This window comes from Rhinatrema bivittatum, chromosome 1 (genome assembly GCF_901001135.1).
Source record: "Rhinatrema bivittatum chromosome 1, aRhiBiv1.1, whole genome shotgun sequence".
NCBI classification, from domain to species: Eukaryota; Metazoa; Chordata; class Amphibia; order Gymnophiona; family Rhinatrematidae; genus Rhinatrema; species Rhinatrema bivittatum.
The window spans coordinates 214,370,240-214,397,364 of NC_042615.1; the positions used below are offsets into that span (position 1 = coordinate 214,370,240).

General features: G+C 43.5%; 1 protein-coding gene across 3 annotated transcripts in view; it reads left to right on the top strand.

The window, feature by feature from the left end:
- The window catches only part of SORCS2 (sortilin related VPS10 domain containing receptor 2), a 1,741,628-nt gene that overhangs the window by 1,400,822 nt on the left and 313,681 nt on the right, over positions 1 to 27,125 (top strand). For all 3 annotated transcript variants that reach the window (XM_029591638.1, XM_029591649.1, XM_029591657.1), the window contains exon 7: positions 1,231 to 1,349. In XM_029591638.1, coding sequence (XP_029447498.1) covers positions 1,231 to 1,349 — 119 coding nt within the window. The remainder of the gene's footprint in view (positions 1 to 1,230; positions 1,350 to 27,125) is intronic.

The window sequence follows — 27,125 nt, forward strand, 5'->3', positions numbered from 1 at the left end:
TGTCAGAATTCTGGCTGCTGAATTCTGCAGAATCTGGAGAGGTTTTAGGTTTGAATATGGTATTCCAAGCAGTAGGGAGTTGCAGTAGTTGATGGTAGAGAATATGAGTAGTTGTAAGACAGTTCTGAAGTCATAAGGGTTAAGAAACAGTTTTAAACGTCTTAAGGTTAGTAATCTGTGATATCCTTCTTTAGTTTTGTTTGATATGTGATTCTTGAATGAAAGCTCTTTATCGATAATAATTCCTAGGTTCCTGGTGTGGGTGGCAGGGAGTATAGAGTTCATTTGATTGTCAAGTAAAGGGAGGGGTGGTGGAGTTGGGTTGGGTTTTTTGTCCATGAGAATTATTTCAGTTTTGCCGATATTGAAGTGAAGTTAGGAGATGTTTGATTGAGATAAGTAGGGCAGAGGTTTCCTTGTAGGTGTCTTCGATTGAATTTTGGATGGGAATTAGAAGTTGAATGTCGTCAGCGTAGAGGAAGTGGGTGATTCCATTATCTTTCAGTAGTTGGAAGATGGGAAGAAGGTATATGCTCTTTTTTCCTTTCCTTTGGGATTTATCAGTATCCACTCATCAGTTGGGTGTTGCTTCACTAATACGCAGCCAGTGCTTTGACACTTGATGAATCACATGAGGCAGAGTAAGAAGGGGTTGGAGGTACAGTGACCTGACCAGCCAGCATCATCCTGGACTCTCCAGCTTATTCAGTCATTATAACACTTTTGTATCTACTTTCTCATTAACTTAAAACACTGGAAACATTTTTTATCCTTGAATTCCTTTCATCCCTATACTCCATGAAAATTAAAAATGTATAGCAAGGAGGAAAAGCTGCTGATTTAAATATTTGTATGTTCCAGAAGGACTTGAGTGTCTGTTTCTAAAAATATTTGCAATTACTGCAGAGCTCATTTGAGATTAGGACATGTAGTCTACAGTGTAGTTTAATTCTAGAATTGCAATATTAACAATTCATATGGGCAAAAGGAATTTTTCTTAGGCCTAGATTGCTTGTACCAGCAGCTTAGATAGAGGCAGATAAAATGTCTAAACAAGAAAAACCTTACAAACTTGATCACTCCAAAATTAAAGGATATGTGGAAATGTTAAGGCTCTGAACAGTCAGTGTCATACCAGTAACAAGCAATTTGTTCTGGGAGATGAAATTTAAAATGTTTCTGGTCACTTGGGTGAAAATATTAATTTAAATCAACTTTTTTTGCTTGTAGGTTTTCACTACATCACCTGTCAGATTCATAACTGCTCCGACAGAACATTGACTGTCCAGTTTGCTGGCAGCATTGATGGGAACTCCTTGACTGTTCAAGATGATTATGCCTTTATTAAGGTAATTATTGCTCTGCAACTTTTCATTTTAAAAAGTGGTCAGATTTTCAGAGCCATTAAGACCATAAGTATATTTAATGACCACACAGACAAATGATTAATGTAGTGGATGCAAAGTTCAAACATGTACCTTGTGCTGTGGGCCCTCTTGTTGGCCCTTTTCAACCAGGGCTGATAGCACCATAGCAGTGATTCAGTTTTTCAATCTGTCTATGTAGAGATGAAATAACTCCTGTGTTTGTAGTCTGATCATAATCAAATTTGAAAGGAAGTTAGAGCATAGTCCTGGCACCATCCTATTAAAAAAATATCCTCAGCCTGATAAGGGTGAGCCCTTTTCAATAAGGTCGTTTAAAAGCACTCCAGATCTGTGCATATGCATGTTTTTTCATTTAACGAGAACTGAGGGCCAGAAATGTTTAAAGCTTCCAATTTCTCCAGACCGATTAGCTTTCAAAAATCTGTATTTGAAAGTTTGATGTGCACTGTAGATGTTGTCTTGGTGTAATATGGGGCAAATTTCTATAGGAGACAGTGAAAAACACTCACATACACTATAACGGTGCATACTATGAAAATAATTAATATTTGGCTTGTTTGGTCAAATGGAATCAAAGTTCAATCTGCCAAACCAATTCTCTTTCTGACAGCGTTTCTCAAAGTGAGCTCATCTAACCAAAAGATAAGCCCAAAAGATTTTCTTTGGCTAGCAGATTCATTCTTTGGAATTTCAGCTCAATCAGAACCTACCTACAATTATAGGGGTAGATTTTGAAAGGCTTACACACGTAAGATACTCGCGAAACCCCTGAAAACCTACCCCTGCACGCGCCGAGCCTATTTTGCATAGGCTCGGTGGCATGCACAAGCCCCGGGACGCACGTATATCCCAGGGCTTTAAAAAATGGGCGGTCTGGGGGCGGGGCTGGGGGCGGTCCTGGGGCAGTCCCAAGTCCTCTGGCACAGCGGCCTGTGCCAGGCGATGGCGCGCCGGCAGCTGGCTGGCCGCGCACAAGTTACGCCTGCCTCGGGCAGGCGTAACTTCTGCAACAAAGGTAGGAGGGGGGATTTAGTTAGGGCTGGGGGGTGGGTTAGATAGGGGAAGGGAGGGGAAGGTGTAGGGGGGAGCGGTAAAAAAGTTCCCTCCGAGCCCGCTCTAATTTCGGAGTGGCCCCTTGGGCTCGGCGCGCGCAAAGTGCACAAGTGTGTACACCCTTGCATGCGCCGACCCCGGATTTTATAACATGTGCGCGGCAGCGCACACATGTTATAAAATTGGGTGTACATTCGTGCACGCCTGGTAGCACGCACAAATGTACCCCGCGCGCATAAAATTTAAAATCGGCCCCATAACCTTTATTCACAGCTACCAGGAGTTTTAGGCTCATTTGTATTCCTTCATCTTATTCTGCTAAAACTTAGCCATTGCTGCAACAATCATAAGAAGTGGGAGAGTAGGTGGGAGGGGAGGGGGAAGAGATAGCAATCCTATTCAGAACCTGTGGAACATGTACCCTGAATCTCAACTGTAATTGCAACCATTGTATGATGGCTGGGATTCATCCCTCTGGTGACTGTGCTGAATGTTGTCTGTCCTCTATTCTTAAACCCTACTAAGGAATATGTGTTTTTTCCCTAGATGAAGATTGTAATTTGTTTTAAGAAAAGCTGAGATAGAATTATTATTAGGACTACTACTGCTGACCCAATTGTAACTTTATAACTGGATAGACTGAGGTACAGGGAAACTGCTGCCTGAATGACTGTGAGCTTCAGAACTAGATAGAACCCAAGGTGTTCTAAGAAACCCTGAGTGCAAGTCCTTTATGCCAATCACTTGGAGGCATCTTCATATAAACAAAGGAATCACTACCCCTATTGCATATTCTGCTGGCTTGTGTCTTAAATCCTTTGTTTTACCGTAAATATCGGTTTAGAATCTTTCACTAGTATTGTATTATTAATTTGCTGCAGACTCTATCTCTAATCTGCTGGCTTGTATGTTAAATGCTTTTTTTTTTTTTTTTTTTAATATCTGTTTAATATAATTTACTAGCATTTGTTTATTTAATTTGCTGAGATGTTAAAAGAATTTTGAAAGGGATTTCAATCTAAGGGAACTTTGGGTCTGGAGATTAACTTTTCACTATAGGGGGGCCTATAGATTTTTTTTTTTTTATTTAAGGTTTTTTTATACCGGCATTCATGAAGCGTTCACATCATGTCGGTTTACATAAAAAACAGGGGTGCAATGAATACAACAACGAACATAAATAAACGTGATGAAGAGATGTAGTTACAATTAACAAGGGCTATTGAACTAGGGTGGAGGAATTAAAGAGAGATAGAAGAAGTTAATTGTATACAAGTATACAATATATACAGTGATACAATAGATACAAAAACATCTTTGAACTAGATAGAACTGAAATCAGAGCACATGTGGGTCTGCTAGATCTACACAGCTAACTCAATTTAAAGGAGTTTTTTGTTCCCTACCTCACACCCTACGTCTCCCTCACCCATATATAGGGTCTATACTTCCTAAATAGCTCTTACAAGGTCATAGGTTTAACATTGTCCACTCAAAATTGAGTACTAACAACAATTAACAGTGTTGTCACAATAATACAATATGGATATGCAGAGGAAAGATTTTTGTTTCATTTGGTTTTTTTTTTGTTTCCCATTAAAATCAATGGGGGAAGCAGCAAAGCAAATGTTGGGCTCACAAAATTGGATTTTATAATCATTTGTAATAAACTGGTAGATAGACATCATCATAAGGGTGAAGGCATGCCAACAAATCAAGACTATGTCAATGTGGCACCAAAAGCGGCATGAATAGCTTAAAGGGGAAAAGGAGTACTAGCAGTTGCAGGAGTTCTCCAAGGCACCATCAGAGGAGCAAAGAAGCAGCAAGAGTGGGAAGAGCACCCCAAAGGTTAAAAAGATGGCACTAACAACAGTAGCATGAACACTCAAAGGTGGCACGAGAGGCAAAGTGACATTAAGACTGGATCAACATGCTAAGGAACCATGAAGGGGGAGCGAGATAGAAAAAAACCCAAGGCACTGATAAAGGAACAAAGTAGCATAAAAAGTGGCATCAACATACCAGGGTACCATCAGTAATGCAAACCAGTCCCCCACAGTGGCAAGAATATCGCAAGGTGTTGAGACCAGAATGAAAGAAAGATGGCTAAGCTACAAGATAACGGATATAGCATCAAAGCAGAGTGGCGTGGGAGATAACTGGCTTCCTGTTGAAGCACTTGCCACTTGTCAGATTACGTACAAGAGAATGATCTATCATCGATATGACTTTGTGACATAAGCTTTAGGGGTGTACAGGCAAAAAAATGTTTTTGGTTTGGTTTTGGGAGGTTTTTTCCCCACAAATTTAGGTTTGTGGAATGTTTGATTTGTTTCATTTCGATGAAAATACAAATCAAACATTTTTAAAAAAGGACAAAAAAATGAAAATGGGACCTCCCAAGGCCTTACGTCCCTCCCGCCATCTACCCAAAAAATTCCAGGGTCAGGAGCAGGGTTTTGTATCTATAGACACCCAGTCCAGTGGGGATTCACCGGTGAAGCCTAGGCACAGGTCCTCCCTCATTTTTAAGTGCCTTCAGAACAGAGATTTCTTCTACAATCCCTCTCTACATTCTTGAAGTCTGATGCTGACACTAGAGTTGAAGTAGAGAATGAACCCTGAGGAGAAATGCCAGGGGCATCACTCACACATTCTTCCTGCACTACTTGCTCTTCTTGAAAGTTGATCTCAGCATCATCAGTATCATCTCTCTCCCCTTTCACTGACCTGGAGGCTAAGATGTTGCTGGATATGTTTCCCAAATTCTCTTGGGTTACTGGCTCTTCAATATCTTCTGATTCAGAGAATCCCAAGCAAGATTCTCCCTCTGAATCAGTTGGTGCAAATATTGCCTTTACTGCCTCAGAAGCAGGAACAAAAAAAGAAAAGCATGCTTCTGGTTTTGGGCATTGTACTTCTGCTACTCCTGTCCTGCTAATGCCCATCTTAGATGACTTTCCCATCTTTTCCCTCTGCTCCAAAACAAGAGGAAGAAGAACAAGTGGTGGTGGCACATGCTATCCAAATTTCAATTTCTTTTGCATTGAGCTGTCTTCCTGGTGTGTCATTCTGGTTCTAAATAAGTCACTTTTTTGTGTGCCCTTACCATCGCTGCCAAGCCTGTCCAGATCACCCTACTCTCTCTTTTCCTACATGATAGAATTTGTTGACATGCACTGCCTACTTAGGGTTTGCATATTATAAATAAATGTATTGATACTGTAACTGTAGCCCCACTCATAGTACCATCCACCATATGAAATTCCCTCACAAAGACACACATATGGTGTATGTGTGCTGTGCTGTATACAATAGTGTTGACTGACTCCACATACAAAAAAACTGTTAACACAAAAAACAAAAAAGACTGGCAGCCTGGTAAGATTATTTTCTCCAGTCTCTCATTATGCAGGGACAAAAATCACTACTTCTGCCAAAACTGCAATTTCCACAATGTTTCCCATCCTAATTCTGCCTCAGTGAAGAGAAAAATCAAAATCTGCAACAGTGCACTGTCTCTCCTTCTGACACAGTTAGTGAGTCCACTGTAGCACAGAGAAGATTAAAAGCAGCCCCTTCCCAGTGCAAAATCAAAAAGGTAAACTTTTGTAAAACTCTTAGACAGCTTCTCGTAGCACATCCTTTTCTATGAAGAGTTAGAGAGGAAATACAGACTGCTTCTTGCACATGCTTGGGCTTTACACAGGGAGGATGTCAGCATTACTTGATTTAGATAGCAGCTATAGGCTAGTTAAAAAGATGCTGCACTATGATTTGTCCTCTGGCTAGTCTCCTTACCAACTTGCCTGCTTTGGCTTTGACAAGTCAGTAAGGTTAGACAAGCAATAGCTTATAGTAACTATAGCAATCTGGTTTTTTTTCTCAGCAGTACACAGCCATAGACATCAATGCACCATAAATGGGAAACATAAGTGAATAAGACAAAGAATATTTGTTTCATTCATGGGACCCCCTCCATTTGTTTTAGGAGGCCACAAATTAAATGAATATGAGTGCATTCATTATGTTTTATCCATTTGTTTCAAATGAATGCACATCCCTATAATACAAGTGATCCTCATAAATGCATATTAACACAGTGACTTCTATTAAGTATAACAACTGTAATGCTTTAGTCCTAATCCATACCATCTGGAGGCTTTAGGTTTGTTCAATTTGCCTTCAGCTGTATGCAATAAAAAAAAGTTGACTCATCTGAAAGAGGAATTATGTATGTTTAAAATTCCTCCTCAAGTGTGCTGCATCCAGAGTATTTGCCCCAACTCCACAGATGGCTAGGAAGCCCAGGAATAAATCAATTACAGTGGATTTTGATATGATTAGATCTATGGACCAGAGACAGCCACTTTCCACAACCATACAGCATCCAGGATCTCTGCCCCCTGTCGTTCTGAGAAGTTGAAAACTAGGAATACATGGATTGCAGTGGGATCTGGAAGGGTAAGACCTGTGACAGAAAGACACTCACTTTCCCCAACAATACACTTACCAAATGCTTTTTATTCATTGGAAAATGAAAATGCTGCAGCAATAGAAAATGATGTGGTATCTGAAAGGAAAATTGCCCAATGCACATAGAAACCCCTTAACACTATCAAATGTTATATCAGAAAGCTTCTTATGCTGTGAGACTCTGTCACTATGGGCCTAATTTTGGAACTCATTTTGAGGGGGACACAGATCCTCAGCTGGTAGAAAATACAAATCAAATAGTCAAATCAATTAAAAGAAGAAAGTACAGTCTCTAAAATCGATGTTATCATACCTATGAGGACCAATGGCATTACTAGAAACAGCATCCAAGCAGTAAAGAGAGATTCCCAGACTCTAGGGAAGCAAATTGGGCATATGATGAAGACTATTGCCTTTTCAGAAGTATTGCCTATTCACAGAAAGGGGAAAGAAAAGCTAACCTATATAGACAACTTCAATATATGGCTCAAAACTTGTATAAGGAAGACGATTTTGCATGTATTGGATGCTGGGGCCATGTAAGTAATAGTAAAAGGCTATACAGTAAAAATATAGTATGGATGATCTATATCTGTCCATGTCATAAAAAAGATCTTGAGTGAGAAATTCAGATTGTATGTCATAAAGTGTTTAAACTAGAGGACGGGGTGGCAGAAGGAAGTGAAATGTTGCATCCAACAAATACAGGAAGTAGGTGGAGAAATTAACACAGATAATCAGCTTGAATCCACTTTTAAACAAAATGGTGACCAGGCAGAGCAACAAAGCAAGGGAGAAACGTTGGAAAGCTAGGAGCATAAATGCTTGCAGCCTGGGCAAAAACATTCCAGATCTGCAGACCCTTATGGTAGTTGTGTTCTTAGATATTGTTGCTATTATGTAGGCATGGTTCACAGAGTCTCAAGAATGGGATATGGCATACCAAGCTATAACCTGTTGAGGAAGCATACAGATGACAGAAATAGGGGAGGAATACAGCAGGGGTGTAGAATATCCCAGCTGAAGAATCTGCAAGGGGCACTCCTCAGTGAAATGTTGATGGAGGAGCACATAAGGGGAGAAGCAATAGTGGACCTGGTACTCACAATCGAAATTAGTGTGTCTGGATAGATGCCCACCTGAGCACTAGTGATCATCAGAGGGTATGGCTTGATGTAACAGCCAAGAGGGAGAGAAATCAGACGAACATTAAAATCCGGTTTCAGAAGTACAGTCTTTGGTAAAATGGTAAGAAGGAACAAGAAGGCTGGGGAGAGCTGGGTGATGTGGAACAACAGTGATCCAAATTAAAAAGAACTATAACAAAGATATAACCCGGGCACCTTTCTGGGTTTTCAAGTAAGCCCTGGGACCATACAATGTTAGTGCAGTTAGAGAGATAATTAAGGGGAGGATCCATTCATTGGCAACCCCTCCCTTTGAGGGAGCTGTAATGCAAGAAGTTTGATAGCAGAGCTCTGCAAAAGACTCTGGGAGCAGTCTTAGTTGTTATTCAGAAAGGAAGGTTGGAGTTTTCTTAATTTAGATTTTGGGCCTACCTGGAGCCTTGAAAGTCATCTGAGATCCTCCAGAGTGGGTTTGGGCTCTCCTGCTGTGCTCTCCTGCTGTGCTGTCCTTTAGAGGTACAGAGGGTGACTGTCCAGGGAATAATTTTGACTTTGGCACCCTCCCCCAGATTCACTTCTTCGTCCCTCCTCTCCTCCCATCCACTTCTCCCTCCCTCCTCCTCCTCACTTCTCCATCCCTGCTGTTGTTCGGTGGACCCCTGGCCGAGACAAGGTTGACGTTAACTCCAAGGGAAGGCCGCTGTAGGTTCTCATCCTTGGGAGTCAGCTTGAGGAGAGAAGACCCTACAGGACCTTTGCCTATTCCAGACATCGTTCCCCGCAGGTTCAGTCCTTGGGTACCGGGGCCGGCAGGACTTAGGTGCGAGTCTCTCGGAGAAACCAATCCCAGAAGGAAGGAGGTAGGTTTGAAGTCAGACATACCAGAAGTCAGGGCAGGCATCAGATGAGAGGAACCAGGCACAGTCCTAGAGTCGGGGCAGGCAGCAAACAAGGAGAGTTGGAAGACAGGCAGATGGTCAGGGCAGGTGGCAGACAAGCAGAAACCGGGGACTTAGCAGGGTCAGAGAAAGGAGAGAAGTCCGAGGGGGCGAGGAGCGAGGACACGAACTGGGAGCAGGAATCAGGAACGCAGGAACTGGGAGCAGGAATCAGGAATGCAGGAATCAGGAACGCAGGAACTGGGAGCAGGAATCAGGAACGCAGGAACCGGGAGCAGACAACATGCACTCTGAAGTCAGGCAAGGGTTAAATAGTCCCTTGCCCTGACATCATTGGCAGGGGTCACGGGACGTTTTCCCGTCGCTGGCCCTTTAAGAGCTGCAAGGGATCGCGCACGTGCGCCGGGGGGGCAGAGTGACGCCGGCGTCAGCAGTGGTGCGGCTTGCCAGGATGGCCCGTCGGGGCCTGAGAGATTGCATGGCCTGGAGGCGGCTTTCCTGGGGCCAGAGGTAAGGCTGCCGGTCGCGGCATCCTGTGGCCGGCGAGCACACCTCCTCCCACCCTCACTTCTCTATCCCTCCTCCCCACCACCTGCCCAGTAATCTCCGGTTCCCCTCTCCCTCACACAGGCTCTCTCTTTCTCTTGCACACACTTTCACACACCCCTGCACACAGGCTCCCTCTCTCACACACAAACATGCAGCCTCACTCCCATACACACACACACACACAGACGTACTCTAATACACACATAGATGGAAACACACTCTCTTACACTTCCTACCCCTCTCCCCATCAGAAGCACAGCAGCAGCTTCCTCCTTCAGCCCCTGCGACATATGGGGAATCTTCATTTATCTTGAGGTGGCATGTGGGCTGGTGCGGCTCTACTTCCTGCAGCTGTGGTGGGACCCACCACTTCCTCTTCCAGGCCGCGGGGGGCGGGATGAAGAAAAGGCTATGCAGTTGCTGGCTTCAGACCTGTGGAGCTCTAGGCGGCTGCCTAGGGTTCCCACCGCTCGTGGCCCGGAGGCCTCCCTCTTCTTCTATCGCGAGCAGAATGGGCTCTGTTCACGGCCGCTGACCTCCCAGCTGTCACCCTGGGCAGACCGCACCCCTGCACCCCCTCCTTAGTACGCCACTGGTCTGGGGTGTCCCAGTGCAGGCAGAAAAAGAAAAGCCCTGGGAACTTAGAAGTCTTGGGGGAGGTGAGGAGATAATCAGCTGATGTGCAGGCAGCTGTGAGAGCTTTTTTTCCTCTCTCCATTCTGCTACAAAGGGGAGAGTCTGAAGAGACTGAGCTAGAAGAAGAAGCAGAGCTACCCAGATTTTTACTTTCATTTTACAAAAGCAGCAATGCTAAGGCTATTGCTGTGGAAAATCCCTGCCAGTGTGCCTGTAAATGAGCCTCTTGTGTGCATGTACTAAAAAGATACTGTGAAGAGCCTGGTGGAATAACACATTTGACTTCTCCACTAATCAAGTTATTCAAATCCCATCCAGATGTGTAATTAGACTCAAAAATTCCCAAACGTTTATTCCTCCAATTTCATATAAAGAAGGGGGCATTTATGGACTAAATGTAGGTTACATTTTGCTCTACAGTACCCTTGGGAACTATTTAAGCAGAGGTCATCCCTAGAATACTGATCTCACTGAAGGATGGAAGTTGAGAAGAAGTCAGACAGTCTGGCTTTGATCCTGTGAGGGAGCAGAAGGTGTCAGATCTTATCTCTTCAGAGACTGCTCTAAAGTGCCAGAAAATCACTGACGTTGAGCACAGAAAAGACAGGCATGCCATTCTGTGGAAGAGCTTTGTGTGAATGTGAGTGTGTAACAAAAATTATGCTTTCTGAAATTGGAGTCCAAGGTAAACAATAAGTTCAGAAAAGTCAGTTACTTGTTAAAATTTTAGTGTTCATGCGGGATTTGAGTCCACCTTTGATAGACAGAAATTGACAGAGAGAGAGTGTGTTTGTTATGAGATGGATTTATCACTGCGCTCTCATTCTCACTGAAGTAAAATTTAAGCTCTCTCCTTTTATTAAATTAAACACGAAGAAAAACAAATTATAATAAATAAGAGAAGAATTATCTGTGAAAGGGGTCACAGGTTTTAGATGCCAGATTCCTTTATATTGAAACCTATGTAATAAGGTACAGTGTGGATTTGAGAATAATTTTAAATCAAAGAATAACAAGAAGGAGAATGCACAATTGGTATGGATAACAGATAGAATTTTGAGTGTGCTTACAATTCTGTGACAGTACAGTGAGAACAAATTCAGCATTAGAGAGCTGGCAACAGAGGATTTTTTTTTACTAGCAGAGCATTCAAAAGGGACACTTACAAATTCCAAGTGGTCTTTATATACTCATCTAAAGCAGCAGTTAAGATCAAAGTGATTTATTTGTGCCAAATTTGTGAGTAGAAAGGAAAGTGTGTAAGTGGAGAGTTTCTCTATATCTCTCACATTGATTCCCAACTTTCCTCTGTGCTCTAGTGAGAATAGGGAAATTTAATTATTGTTTTTGTTTTTTCTATACGTACAGCTAGATTGATAATTTTGCTATAAATATAGCAAAAATAGCGCCTGTGCTGAAAAAAGGGGTGTGGTTAAGATAATGTGCTGCCAGAGGGAACGAATAGTAAAATAATGCACACAGCGAAATTTCTTCACATGAGGTGAAATTTCATCGCACGCAGCGGTACGTCATTGCGTCGTGTATTGAATCATTGCGTAGGAAGTTCTTTTTGCAGGTTATATGTACAGCCTTTCTGCAGCTGTCCGTTTGAGGGGGTGTGTAGGCATTGTTTAGAGGAGAGGAGGGAAATTGTGGTATTAGGAGATAGTCGATAATTGCGATTTCTGAGTGCATTGTCCTGTGATTTTTTTGTGCTTTCTTTTGTTAACCTTTACCTTTGTCTTTGTCTGTAGCCTCTGTGTGTGTGTGTGAGAAAGTTTGTGTTTGTGAAGTCTGTCCATTTGTCTTTTTCTGTAGAGGAGTGAGGAGGTGATGTGTGGAGGGATGGTGTGTGGAAGTGTGGAGCAGGTGGACAGGATGGCGTGGGCCATCCATTGCTCCTACCATGTGACAGGGGCCGGCCAATGGCACCGATACCCTGTCACATGGTAAGGGCAAAGGGCCATCGGTGTCATTTTGATTAGTGGCAGCCAACGGCCCGAGAGCAGGAGATCGCTCCCGGGACCCCTGCTGGACCACCAGGTACTTTAGAAAAGTTTGGGGGGGTCGGGAGGGTGGGGGATTCTAAATAATTAGATTTAAAGGGTCAGGGTGGATTTGGTGGTTGTTTTTGTGTGCCCTTTTTTCCCACCCACTCCAAACGATAAGAGAACCCCACGAAAATTTTGTGGGTTTTCCTATCGCTTTCGGGGACCCCCCAGTTCCTGACAGATGAGAAAATATCTTCATCCGTCAGAAAATCGATTCACATCCCTAGTTAGCAGTAGGGATTACATACTATAATTCCTGCACATACACATGTGCAAGGCCTGTGTTTCAGCAAAGTTTGCCATTAAACAAAAAATAGATGTGTGCCAGCTTGCTGTAACAGCTAATGAGTCTCTGTGACTCCTTCCTACACAAACATTATCTCTAGTTGCACACAGGTAACACTTCTGTGACAGGCATATATCACCCCTACTTAGTGCAAGATTATGACATGGACCTGTGAAGTGGTTAGGTGGCACAAAATGTTTGTCAAGATGGCAACATGTAAAGGCCATTATCAATCATGGCAACCACATGACATGTGGGAGCAGTAGGCCAATACAATGAGCATGGTGTGGTGGTTACTATGGAGGCGGCCTGCACGCTCTTAACCTGTTCAGCTGACCACCCTAGGTCAACACAGAATGCAGTACACAGAGGACTACATGGTCTTTGTCCGAAATGCGATCATGTCGGGAGTTGGACACTCAATGGATGAGCACTCATGTTTTTGTTTCACATATCTTTGTATTAGAGCAAACTGAGAGCCGAAATTGGCATAAAGAACTGGGCGTCCATTAGCAGAGTGAGGACATCATTTTTATTTAAATTCTAAAAACTCATAAAAATATACAAAAGTTGTTCAAATTAAAGCAAGGTGACCCTATACCACATTAGAGTCTGTTATGTACAGACCCTTGGAGTAAAGGGCCTACATAAGTAAATTGTTTTGGCCATACTATTTTGTTTAGTGAATACTAAACAGTTGAACCATTAATAGCGGGTTGTTGCATACAAATTAGGTGACTGGAATACACTGGATGTGTTTGGGTATTGATTTGTGATTGACTTTATAGGACCAGAGCAGGCCACCTCACAAATAATAGCAGAAGTGTTTTAACACCACTTACTGCAGAGCCTACAGCATAGCAGCTGTTCGGCAGCCCACAGACATGGTCACACGTATGTGCATCAGCAACGCCATGCAGCCATGAAAGCATGGAAATGAGTGCACTGATGTTACTTACAGTACTGTATGCAAAGTATTTTGGCAGGAGTGCTGAGCCAAGTTGCTTTAACGGGCCTGTGACATCACACCTGCAGTATTACAGGTAGTAGGTGTAGGTTAATAGTGAAGATTGTGCATATGCTGAGAGAACAAACATATGTGCGTATTACTGCACCATATCTGTGGTACATTATGCCCTATTACATTCCAGAATCTGCCATTTCCAGATGACAGTGAGCCTATGTGTGACACGGCAGTTTAAGGCATGTAAACCCTTGGCCTGTATGATGTGAACATTTTATGAGGATAGATGTGACTGCGGTAAGAATAGTTATTAACTATACTGTCATGGATCAGAGGAAATAACAAGTGAAGACTGGACAGTAGCAGATACACAATCCTGCCTTCACTCACCTCCAAGTGCTTCCTCCCGTAGATTTCCCAAGAAGGGGACGCGACCTACATGACATCATGACAGGGAAGACCCTCACCTTTTGCACATCAGTTATGATATATTTCCTAGCTGCATCCATGTATGGGTGCATGCATTGAGAAAGCGGAATGCTACCTTTGAAGGAGCTGTGCACATAGTAAAAAATGCGCCAGGAAGCACTGTTGCTTTCAGCCAGGCTATAATGAAAGGTGTGATCCCAAAACAGTGTGATGTGTGCAGAATTGTGGCCACCAGTCCTGAATATGAAATAGGTACATGCGGCCATTTCATGACATCTCCGTAAATGTAATAGAAGCAATATCAGGACTCTCTATACTTGCGGTTATACAATGGCTACATGTACATATGCTGTTATAAATCCTAGTGTACGTGATCAGGCACTGGTGTGACATTGGTCTGGGAATGCCCTTGTGACTGTAAACCCACTCATTACAGATGTATTACTTGACCCTGCACACCTTTTAGCACTTCCAAATGAGGGTCTAGTATTTGGTATCACCCAGTACAACATTTAAGTGCACCCTTCTTACTTAGCCATACAAGTTGCACCTTCAGTGTTATTTCTGATTTACAGCATTTATATAGCTGTAACCTTCCAGGGTCCAGGACCATGTGAGGCACCAGTATACTTATGCCACTATGTCATCCAAATGTGGGCGGGATAATGAGGTTCACTGCTGAGGGTTCACAGGACACACCAAACTACGTAGGCCACCAAGTGTAATGCCACACGTGCTTCGTTTACTGTCACTATCAGGCAGAACACATGGTGGTGGCCACATGTCTATCATGTAATGTTTACTGTGAAAACTTTATTTCAAGTATACTGTAAATCCTGAGCAGCCATATGTGTTTTATGCTACATGGTGACCTACACAGCCAAGAAGTGAGAGAAAGAAAAGGGATAGCGAGTACAGCAGCAGCTAACAGGCTTTAGGTGGACCTCCCCTGGAAGGGGAATTGGTATGTGAGGCCTATCAAGCAAAGTGTGTTCATATAATGTTTTGCCAAATCTGGCTGTCACTCAGCATGGTCTCTTGGGCTCGTTCAGGGGAGACATGGGGATCCCAGGGGAGATCAGGACGTACGTCCATTGGTAGTCCATGCGTATAGCCACGTTATGGAAAACGCAGCACAGCATCACAATCTTTGCAACTTTGGGTAGGGAATACATTAAAGCTCCACCTGTCTTGTACAAACAGTGAAAGTGACTTTTCAGAAGGCCGAATATGTGATTGATCTATGACACAGTGGGTAGCATATAAGGCCTCACTGTATCTCATTTCTGCCGGTGTGTTTGGCATGTCTATGGGGATGAGAAGCCAGGGCCTGCAACCATACCCTGAGTCTCCTGCGGCAATGACAGAAGAAAGCATGAATGATAGCATAGTTTCTTGCTGACATGTGTGGCTAACCACATCATCCAATAAGATTGTATAAGGTAGCCTGTACCTTTACTGACCCTTAAAACCTGATTAGCGTTGCCTAACAGCATTTAACATTGTTGTTGGTCGCTATATGTGCAGGCTAGCTGTTGCTAAAAGGAGCTCATCTGTTCATGACTACAGCATCTGATGTGGCTATTGGAAGTATTGCATGACAGGCCCTTACAACCCAGCAAAGGCTGAGGAGAGCTGAGGCTATCCCTGCTAACTAGGGATGTGAATCGTGTCCTCGATCGTCTTAACGATCGATTTCGGCTGGGAGGGGGAGGGAATCGTATTGTTGCCGTTTGGGGGGGTAAAATATCGTGAAAAATCGTTAAAAATCGTTAAAAATCGAAAAATCGAAAAATCGAAAAACCGGCACATTAAAACCCCCTAAAACCCACCCCCGACCCTTTAAATTAAATCCCCCACCCTCCCGAACCCCCCCCCCAAATAACTTAAATAACCTGCGGGTCCAGCGGCGGTCCGGAACGGCAGCGGTCCGGAACGGGCTCCTGCTCCTGAATCTTGTCGTCTTCAGCCGGCGCCATTTTCCAAAATGGCGCCGAAAAATGGCGGCGGCCATAGACGAAAAAGATTGGACGGCAGGAGGTCCTTCCGGACCCCCGCTGGACTTTTGGCAAGTCTCGTGGGGGTCAGGAGGCCCCCCACAAGCTGGCCAAAAGTTCCTGGAGGTCCAGCGGGGGTCAGGGAGCTATTTCCCGCCGCGAATCGTTTTCGTACGGAAAATGGCGCCGGCAGGAGATCGACTGCAGGAGGTCGTTCAGCGAGGCGCCGGAACCCTCGCTGAACGACCTCCTGCAGTCGATCTCCTGCCGGCGCCATTTTCCGTACGAAAACGATTCGCGGCGGGAAATCGCTCCCTGACCCCCGCTGGACCTCCAGGAACTTTTGGCCAGCTTGTGGGGGGCCTCCTGACCCCCACGAGACTTGCCAAAAGTCCAGCGGGGGTCCGGAAGGACCTCCTGCCGTCCAATCTTTTTCGTCTATGGCCGCCGCCATTTTTCGGCGCCATTTTGGAAAATGGCGCCGGCTGAAGACGACAAGATTCAGGAGCAGGAGCCCGTTCCGGACCGCTGCCGTTCCGGACCGCCGCTGGACCCGCAGGTTATTTAAGTTATTGGGGGGGGGGGGTTCGGGAGGGTGGGGGATTTAATTTAAAGGGTCGGGGGTGGGTTTTAGGGGGTTTTAGTGTGCCGGCTCACGATTCTAACGATTTATAACGATAAATCGTTAGAATCTGTATTGTATTGTGTTCCATAACGGTTTAAGACGATATTAAAATTATCGGACGATAATTTTAATCGTCCTAAAATGATTCACATCCCTACACCACAAAGTCTTCAGGCATACCCAGCAAGGATGTTCGTGGCGGAAAGATACACTCCCTATATCTCCCACGCCATGGCTGCCTACGTGCTGGGCGGGGGCCTCAGCTGTGGCAGCAGAGCCTCTGCCTGTGCTGCTGGTACTTCTCTCAGACATCTTTGAAGTGGCCTTGGCTGTGATTCTAGTTGTTCTTCTTCCACATGATGTCATCTGCAACGAGGCTGGCGATGTATTAAGTATGCATGTACAAGTACACTTGACATTCACAAAATGCTTTTAGGAAGGTTGACCTGGTAAGCTATTTACCTGCATTACTGACCCGCGATAACGTGTGATATCTATTGCATGAGGCGCTACCACTCCCTATTTCATATTTATCCCACCCCAACTCCTCCCACTTGAATATAAATTTTAGATTTTGCATACACTATTTGCAATAGGTCATTATCACGCATGTTACAGTGTTATCACTCGTGATTCCACTATAACGCATGTGATACCGCAATATCACGCGCGATAATGGCCTATTGCAATTTGATGAATGACCCTGAAAATTAGCTATCCAAGTTCCAACAAGACTTGTGGATATATATTTAGGGAACACCTGTCTAGTACATCTTTGGAAGATAAGCGGGGATAGAGTATTGGAGAAACACTATTATTTTAATTAAAGCTTAGATAGGTCCAGAAGCAAACCGGGAGATGCTACTCCCCACACAGACTTCGGTGAAAGATCTCCATTCAGCTACTTCAACTGCACCCGCTACCAGCATTTCATCAGTCCAGCGGATCAGCACTGGTGGAGGGGACGAGAATTGATTTTAACCAACTTGTGTCAGCTGTTTTCACACACCTCAAAGTCTAGCTAGACTGCAACACTGACAACATTACAGAGAAAGAGAGAGAAAAGGAAGAGAGAGAGACATTTAAAAAACAGATAAACATAAGTAACTGATAATAAAGTAAAGGAATGAGTGTACATTACAGGAGATCCCAAGACTCACAAAGCCTGGAAAACATTTAAAAGAGCCTCTGAGAAAGAGAAAAGAGTAACTGAAAACATACAAAGACAGATAAACAAAGGCATATTCCTTGTCTTTACTTACCTAGAATTCTATCTGAAATCAGTGCTCAGCTACACCTGAAAGACCAAAAATGTGACACAAAGACTCATATTCCTTAAAGAAACATTAAATATTGTTCCTGTTCAAAGTAAAATATGGTAAAACTGTGCTTCTCTGATTGGCTATACAATAGTTGAAGGAATCTGTTTCATCTTAGTCAGGTCTATATTGCTATCTATATCAGCAAAGAGAAAACTGTTAAATGTTGATGCTGAAACTGTTAATGCAAATTTGTTGATAATTCTACCAATATTTTCAGGGTGTTAAGAAAAATAAAACTGAACATCTACAGTTATATTTAAAATGCAATTGTAATCCATCCTACTATCACTTTCAAGACTCTGTCTTCCCTCTCTATCCCTGGGAGAGTGCCTAGGTGTGCTCAGTTCCTTGTTTCCTTTGAGAAGACCCAGCCGGAAGAAGAGCAATATTTTTCTCTACCAGTCTTCACTTTGGGTGACATATTACAGTGACTCACTCCCTACCAACAGAAACCCCATTACTTACTATTGCCACTGACCACTGAAGCGGGAGAGTCATTACCCCAAAGCATCTGATTAGTTAGACTAGCAAACCTGAATGTGGACAAGACCATGAGGCCAAATGAGATATATCCCAGGATACTAAAAGAGCTCAGAGAACTGCTGGCGGTTTGACTGAAGCACAAGGTCAATAGATCCTTGGAGACTGAAGTGGTGCCATAAGATTAGAGAACGGTAGTTGTTTTCCCACTTCATAAACATGGTAGCAGGAAGGTGGCTGGTTAGCCTTACCTTGGTGGTGGGAAAATTAATGGAGATTCTGCTAAAGGAAATGATAATGAACTATCTTTAATCCATTGGGTTGCAGGATCCAAGGCAACATGGTTTTACCAGAGAAAGGTCCTATCAAATGAATCTGATTGATGTTTTTGATTGGGTGACTAGAGAATTTGATCAAAGAAGAACACTTGATGTGGTTTACTTGGATTTCAGCAAGGCTTTTGATACAGTCCTGTATAGGAGACTCATGAATAAAATAAGAAGTCTGGGAGTGGGTCCCATAATGGTAGAATGGATTATAAATTGGATAACTTTTTTTTTTTTCTCTATTGTATTATATTTTTTCTCTATTGTATTATATTTATAATTACCGCCAGCTTTCAACCTCTCTTTCCAGCTGATTAAGCTTCCAAGTTCTTACCCCTTGTTTGAATGTAACTTTGCCTCTTCCACTTCATTTGCTTATTTACTCTAGTTGTCTCTTCAGTTTTACCCTGTTCGATGTAAACCGATCCGATATAGTTTTTACTATGAAGGTCGGTATAGAAAAGTGATAGATAGATAGATAACTAACTAACTAACTAACTAACTGACAGGTATCAGCAAATAGTTGTAAATGGAACCTACTCTGAAGAGATGAGTGATGTCAAACTCCTCCAGGATCAGTTCTTGGATTGGCTCTGTTCAATATCTTTGTGGGCGATATTGTGAAGGGATTAGAAGGTAAAGTTTGTCCTTTTGCAGATGACACCAAGAACTGCAACAGAGTGGGCACACCTGAAGAAACAGAGAAAATGAGTAGCAATCTTTGAAAGCTCAAGAAGTGGTTGAAGATTTGGCAACTGGTATTCAGTGCCAAGGAATACAGAGTCTTGCATTTTGGGGTATGGCAATCCAAAGGAAATGTATGTGAATAGGGGAGAAATTCTGATGTGCATGGACCAGGAAAGAAACCTTGGGGAGAAATTACCTGATTTGAAAGTAGCAAAGCAATGTGACAAGACAGTGATTAAGACCAGAGAGATATTGGGCTGCAGAGAAAAAGGCATAACCAACAAGAAAAAAGTGATGTTAATGCCGTGTACAGGATTTTTGGAGATGTTTCACCTGGAGTACTGTTTTCAGTTCTGGAGACTGTTTCTTGAAAAAGATAAGAACAGGATGGAAGCAATCCAGAGAAAGGCAACCAAAATGGTGAGGGGTCTACACTGGAAGACTAGTGAGAGGAGATTAGAGGTTCTAAACATGTATACCCTAGAGCAGAGGAGATATGGGGTTATATGAAACAGACTTCCAAAAATCTGAAAGGAATTAATAATGCAAAAAAATCAAACTTTTTCCAATGGGAAAAAAGTTGCTATGAAACTCCAAGTGGAAAGACTCAGGAACAATAACAGGAAATATGGGTTGATCACCAGATGTCGCCTAGTCCCTGTAGAAAGAACAACTAGCTAGAGGGAATACCATTTTACAGCTTCTCCTCTATGAGGAAGCTGAATGGGTGGACCCTGTTATAACTAACGGAGTAGGATGAGATTCATGAGAAGTTAGAGGAGGGAGTTAAAGGAGAGAGAAGCCCTATTGGAGTGGGTCCCTTTCAATTGGCTGAGGCCTACTGCCTCACTACAGATAATTTTGAGAAAAGATCTGCCTGTGCGCTTCCTGCCAAGTCAGGTGCTACTATAGACAGATCAAGGGATTTTATTAAGGATTGGGCCGTGTTTAACAAATAGTTGCCTGAGTTACAGTTGGGAGCTCTGAGGAAAGATTACCCCTCTGGATCTAGAGACTAGGTCACTAAGCCCTGTTAGTAATCTTCCAAAGTCAGTGAAGGGACTGCAGGGACAATGGGCTCAGAAAATATTGGAACCGTCAGTGAGATACTGTATTTATAGTGAGCGGAGGTTGTTTACCCCTTCTCTCTTGTTGAGTGCTTTAATGCCTTCCTTTCTGGGAGGCTCAACAGGATCTTCAAATGGCACACAGACGCAGGTTGGGCCATGGTGTGAAGTCTGCTGGATCCAGGTAGGACTGTGAAAATTCAAAGGGAATCTGTTACACCTGGGACCCTTCAGGAGTACGGGACCACTATTCTCTCGCTTAAAGGGAGTTAGGAATTCCCCTGGAACCTGGAGTGCAGCAGTTATTCAGAGAAAAAGAGGGGGACACATTTAAATATTTGCACAGTCATTTACCTAAATCAGTAAAGTTAATTTTGAAAACCCAATCCTGTGTCCTGCACTTATTGTCCTGATCAGCCTCAGAATTACGCTAACCAGCTGCACACCAGAAAGGAGGTCACCTCACCGCCTGGGCCATAAGCATTCTGCTTCCCCCCTTAGAAAGAACTCACCCTTGGGGTACCACAAGTGGTGGGGACCTGTGGCAAAGGAAAAATAGCCCCAAACAAGCTAAATTGTTTTGTGTGCCCTTAGAGGAGATGCCCCTCAGAAGGAAAGGGTTACATATGTCTTCATGGAAAGGGTGGTGGATGCATGGAATGCCCTTCCAGAAGAGGTGGTGAAGACAAGAACAGTAATGGAATACAGAAGGACATGGGACAAACACAGAGGATCCTTACTGGCTAGAAAATGGAAATGAAGAAATGGAGTCATCTTTGTTACACCTACGTTAACATTTCTGCGGGGGCGTTACCCTGCACAGAGCAGCAGTTATTACCCTTAAGAGAGGGTTTGAGCGTAACCTGCACAGATCGGCTGTTACTACTTTCAGCAACTTGCTGGGCAGATTGGATGACCACCTGCCATCATTAACTATGTTACTAAACTACGTTACTATGTACTGTAAAATAGTCACACAAAGTAAGTCCCAATCCAACTCAGATGTCTCAAAGAAAAGCACCCAGTTGCAAATGTTTTAACTTTTAAATTACTTGGCGTTTCTACTTCTTTCTGTGGGACCTTCATCACACCCAGCTTTTGCTAAATAAGAATGCATGTTGGCATTATGAAAAGAAGCCCCTGATGAGGCGTCCTCGAAACATGGTGCCACGCCGAGCTAGCAGTAAATCACAAGTATGAGTCATGGGGGGTAACCGTTTTCCCTATATTTTAGAAGCAGCAAGAAATTATTTAAAAAATACACAAATACACAAAAAAATATTTTAAAAAATACACAATTCCGGGACTGATGATTATATATGACCAGAAAGCGGTGGAAATGTTAAAATAACAGAGTATCTGCTGGGTGATATGAAGGTCCCAGAGAAAGAAGTAGAAACTCAAATTGATTTAAACGTTAAAAAATGTTGTTTTTAAGATGTTTTTTCTTTCAACCATGTAAATAGTGGCATGGGTCACTAATAATGTCTGAGCAGAAGGAGTCAAAAAGGGGGACAGCTGCACTGGAACCCCCAAATTTTAGGTTAAGCTAAGAAAAATACATAAGGTGATGAAATAATAAATGCAATGAAGGTTTGTGTAAATTTACACAGTTGCCTGATCAGATATCGCTTTCAGAAATGAAAATGTATTAGATTCAATTAGTGAACTAGTCTGATAAGTACAAGATAAGTACCAACAAAATGAACACTTTTAGACTGTGATAAAAAAAAAAAGAAATCCATAACAAAACTAGGAACAGAAACAATGTGTTTGTAGGCTTTTTCAGAGTATTTGTAAATGAAAGGTAGCCAGATGAAATATTTTACCTAGCTTTGAAAAACTGCTAAGGCCAGCACCAGTGACAGCAAAATCTTGTCTCTTGGGAATAAGGTTCAGCTGAATTACTTGAAGGGGATGGGGGCAACAGAAAAAGTAGCACTCCGAGGCCCTAGGTTTCTCCCAATCAGCCAGAATTTATTTTGCTAGATTTCCATAGTCAGTGGTTGACAGTGATTGATTGCTTTTTACAGCTTTATTCTGCTGTAGAGGTTTAGAAATGACTTAGTTGTCAGAAACAAAAGCATGTTATATGTGATTGCCATTCTATGAGAAATTTCTCTATGAATCCTTCTTGAAGTATGAAAGATAAAGATGAAGATTCTTATATACAGAAAAAGCCCTATTATCCAACACTCAACTATTTGCAATGCTCAACTAACTGGCATCTTGCCCAGGTAGCACTTTGGAGGAAAGGAGGGGAGGGAGGGGAGGGAAGGGGGTTAGATTAGAGAGCAGAGTAGCTTTTTCCTGCTGTGCTCTGTCTGCTTCAGGGTTACCCCCTTCCCCCCTGTTCCTTCCAAGAGACAGGAGAGGAGAGGAAGTGAGGAGAGAGGTCAGGAAGCAGAGGGCGCTCAGATATCTGGCCTTTTCCCCATGCATGTGAGATAATGGGGTTTTTGCTTTAATCCTTATTCCTAGTGGATTTTCAAAGGAATCACATCATATTTAATGGGAACTTTACATTTTGGAGCCTATGCAATGAACTTTAGCCTGCACATGAAGACCCTCATGGGCATGCTAAAACTGCAAGCTGTGCAATAACGCCTTAGGGCAGGGCTTCCCAAACTGTGGAGTGAGAACCCAAATGGGGCTCACAAACCCTTCCGTTGGGGGTCACAAGTACCTCAGTTGGAGGCACTCTTCACGTTCCAGCAGCAGCATTAGTAGTGGAAGGCAGCATGCAGGCACAGGCCCTGCAGTGGTATTGCCCTTGCATGAGTTTCCGTTGTACCAGGAAGCCCTGTGCGAGGAGGCATTAGAGCCGCCACAGCTCTGTGAGCTTGTACTAGCTCACAGGCTTCATGCTGACTTTCATTGCTAATTCTACTGCCATTTGCAGAACACTGTCAGGCTCGGGACCAGACATGAGGAGAGGAGAGGGGTGGGCTCAGTAGATCGCCACTGCTCCTCTCCCCTCACCCATGACAGAACCTACCCAAGAGAAAAATGCTTTCCCTATCATCAGCCTGCCCTCTCTTCACACCAGTTATCATCCACCTTTAGCCCAGGCCCCAAAGGGAAATGTTGCCTTTGACTCTGGCCAGGTGATGCTTGGAGGAGGGACTGTTTGAAGGGAGGAATCAGATGCAGGAGGGGTGTGAAGGTGAGACCAGGTGGAGAGGGATTGGCTGTGGAGGGTGAGATAGGGGGAAATGACAGAAGATTGGATAACTAGGAGATATAAGGGAGGAGCTGTGGGTGAGAGGAGTTCAGCTGGAGGGATGTGAGAGAAGGGGGTGGAGGGGAAGCAGTGAGGCTGGAAGTTGAGAGAGAGAGGCTGGAGATGGATGAGAGGGAGGGATGACAGAGGGTCAGTTGGGAGTTATATGAAGGGCTTGGAGGTGAGAGAGGGTCAGCTTGGGAGAATGCAAAAAGGGCTGGAGGGGTAAGAGAGAGAGAGGGAATGGGCAGAAGGAGGTGGGGGTTCTGCTGGAGGGGAGGAGATTAAGAGGGGAGGACCACTGGAGGGGTGGTTGTTGAGAAAGAGAATAGACTGGAGAGGGTGGAGGTTGAGAGAGGGGATCAGCTGGAGTGCAGAGATGAAGAGAGTGGAGTGTTTGTTGAAAGGGGACCCCCACCCCTCCTAATTTATTTTGGTCTTCCTCTGGGATCATAAGAATCTTAAAATGCTAAAATGTGGTCACACTGGCTAAAAGTTTGGGGAGCCCTGCCTGAGAGGGCAATGATTAAACTGACCGCATTGTTGTACGAGTAGTTTTTACCCTCAGGTTTGCACCAGTAAAGCAAAAGTGCACATGAGGTTTTACTTTGATTATTGCAATGGGAAAAGGTACCCAATAAGATTTGCATTAGCTTTTTCTGTGGAATCGATTCCTAAGCAAAACAGCACCTAGTTCTGAAAATCCAAACTTGCAAATGTTGCTGCCTCTCCTAACCTAACCCCCATCTGTGGGACCGCCTTAGCAGTATGCGATTAAAAGTACCCACATGGAAGATGGGCAATTTCAAGAAGCCCATTTCTGTGGGTAGAATGTTGGGGCTTTTATTATTGTCCTCCCTATTACAAGCCGCCCAGAAAGATTTTAGCATGAGCATGCTAAAATTGGGGTGTCCATGCATTCCAATGAAGGAATGTCATTTGCAAATGAGAGTATAAAATGAGAACAGTAAATAATCTGGTATGCTGATCCTCCATATTATTTACAGAGCACTTACTAATGACATGCTATTTAATACCTGCCTCAGAGTGGTGTTAACTAACTAACATGCACACTGTTGAGATGGCTGTTGTGCTGCCGCGCAATCGGTGGACCCTTGAGCCGAGATGAGGTCGGTGCTTCCTGTAGGCGGACTTCCCACAGGCCCTTGCCGTCGGGAGGAGGATGCTGGAGATGGAGACCCAACAGGACCTTCACCTTTACCAGCCCTCGCTCCCCGCAGGTTGAGTCCTTGGGTGCCGGGGCCGGCAGGACTTAGGAGTGGGTCTGAAGTCGAGAGGCAAGACAGAGTCAAACGTACCAGGGGTCGAGGCCGGCAGCGGGCCGGAGGATCCAAAGACAGGCCAAAGGTCGGGGAAGGCAGCAGGCGAGGAAGAATCCAAGAACAAGCCGAGTCGAAACCAGAGAAGCAAGCCGAGGGAGCAGGAGCACACGAAGACGGAGCTGGAAGATACGGAGACAGGAACAGAAGGCATGGAGGCTGGAACTGAAGACACGGAGGCTGGAAGGCACGGAGACAGGAACTGCAGAGCAACTAGCAACTCCAAGGAGTGAGACCTATTGCTGAGGCAAAGGTTGGGCAGCAGGAGCTGCCTTAAGTAGTGATAGTGGCCCTGGAGAGCATCCAGGTCACAGGAGGCCTTTCCCGCCGCGGCCCCTTTAACTTGGGGGCGGAGCTGCGCACACACACCTAGCAGGAGCTGGGGCTGGCGGCGCGAAGACCGCCTTGTTGGCTCCCCACCATGTTAGGAGAGGGTGGCAGGGGCCCGGGGAGCCGCGGAGACCATGACTGCTATGGGCAGGGAGTGTGGCCGGCCGTAAGACACCGCAGCCAGCTGCCATATCAATGGCTCAGCTAACTAGAAACAGTGGACCTGAAAAAAGAGCCATGGGCAGGAGATGAAGTTGTAAAACTGTAGCCATAGTCCCTTGAGGATGAATATATTTGACCACACTTCTCTTTGCAAAACAAAACACAGCTAATGCACTTTTCTTTCTCACAAACTCTTAAACACATAAACTACTGACCCTGATATTCAAAATGGACTTAGCCAGATAAGTTGGACTTAGCCAGCTATGTGGCACCATTGATTAACTGGCTAGGGTCAGCAGATGCCACATAGCCAGATAAGTCACTTTTCAGGGCAGAGAATGGGTGGCTTGAGGAGGAATTGAGTTAATGGGATAAGTTATCCATCTAACGCTGATATTCAGAGTTAACCAAATAACTTATCCGGCTAACTTTGGTCTTGCCACAGACCTGTCCTAAAGCTAGCAAGATGCATTTATTTGGCTAACTTTAGCATATTCTGGCATATTCAGTGGCACAGCTGCACCACAGAATATACAGCACTAGTTAGCTAGATAAGTTTAAATGGCTAACTAGCAGTGCCGCACAGCAGCTGAATATAGTCCCCATTCATACTACAAATATGTCTACATTTATTTATTTATTTATTTAGCATTTTTCTATACCGACTTTCCAATAACAAAATTATTGATCAATTCGGTTTACATTTTAAACAATAACAACAATGACAAGTAAATGTCTTACAATGAACAGGTCGAATTAACTTGGATTAAGATATATGGGGGTAATAACATAATTAACATGAGCGGTGCCTAATATAGGCTAGAGGCTGTACTGTATTGTACATGTGTACAATACAGTAACAGAGTCTGTTCAGGCATTGCTGCACACTTTAGAGTATTCAAGGCAAAGAAATTTTGGTATTCTGGGATCACTGTGTCCCTTGATAAGTAAAATGCTGATGCTATTTAGCCAATATATTTTTGGGTTTCTGTGCTTGATAACTGTGATATTTTTACCACGAGGTGACTTTACTACCAATAGGTGACATTTTTTATTACAAGAATGCTAAATCTTATTGCATTCTTCTTGCATTTTAAAATGCACATTACATTTCTTGCACGGTTATTTTTAAGTTTTGGGGGTTTTTTTTCCATGAGTTTTATTGTATAGGCTCCTTTATCTTACAAAATCTTCCTAGCTATTCCTAAAGCATTTCCTACAGAATTGTAAATGTCTGTATGAATATTCTAAATAATATTCTGGGTAGGGAAACAGCTGAAAATGCCATCAGTGTCTTGCCACTTTTGCTTAATTTGAAGATGAAAGGAAAAAAAGCATAAGGCAGACAAAAGAGAAATCTAGCAGCTACCATCAGAGCATTCTCAGCTGATTTTTCAGCCTTGTTGCATCTGACTTTCCATCTTAGATTATTTATTATATATGGATCTGACTCATACACTGAAAAGATATGACAAAAAACCATAGAGCAACAAGCATATCCTTTAATTCCGATCAGAGGAACTGGACTTTACCGAAAATTTTCATAGAAATTGCATAAATACTGTAGATATATATTTAGATGACTTTATTGAAGTATTTCTCAGGAATGGTTTTGAAAATTGCTACGAAAATATATTACAGTTACATGTGTAACTCCTTTGAAAGTTAACCTTTCAAAGGAGGAGGAATAGCCTAGTGGTTAGAG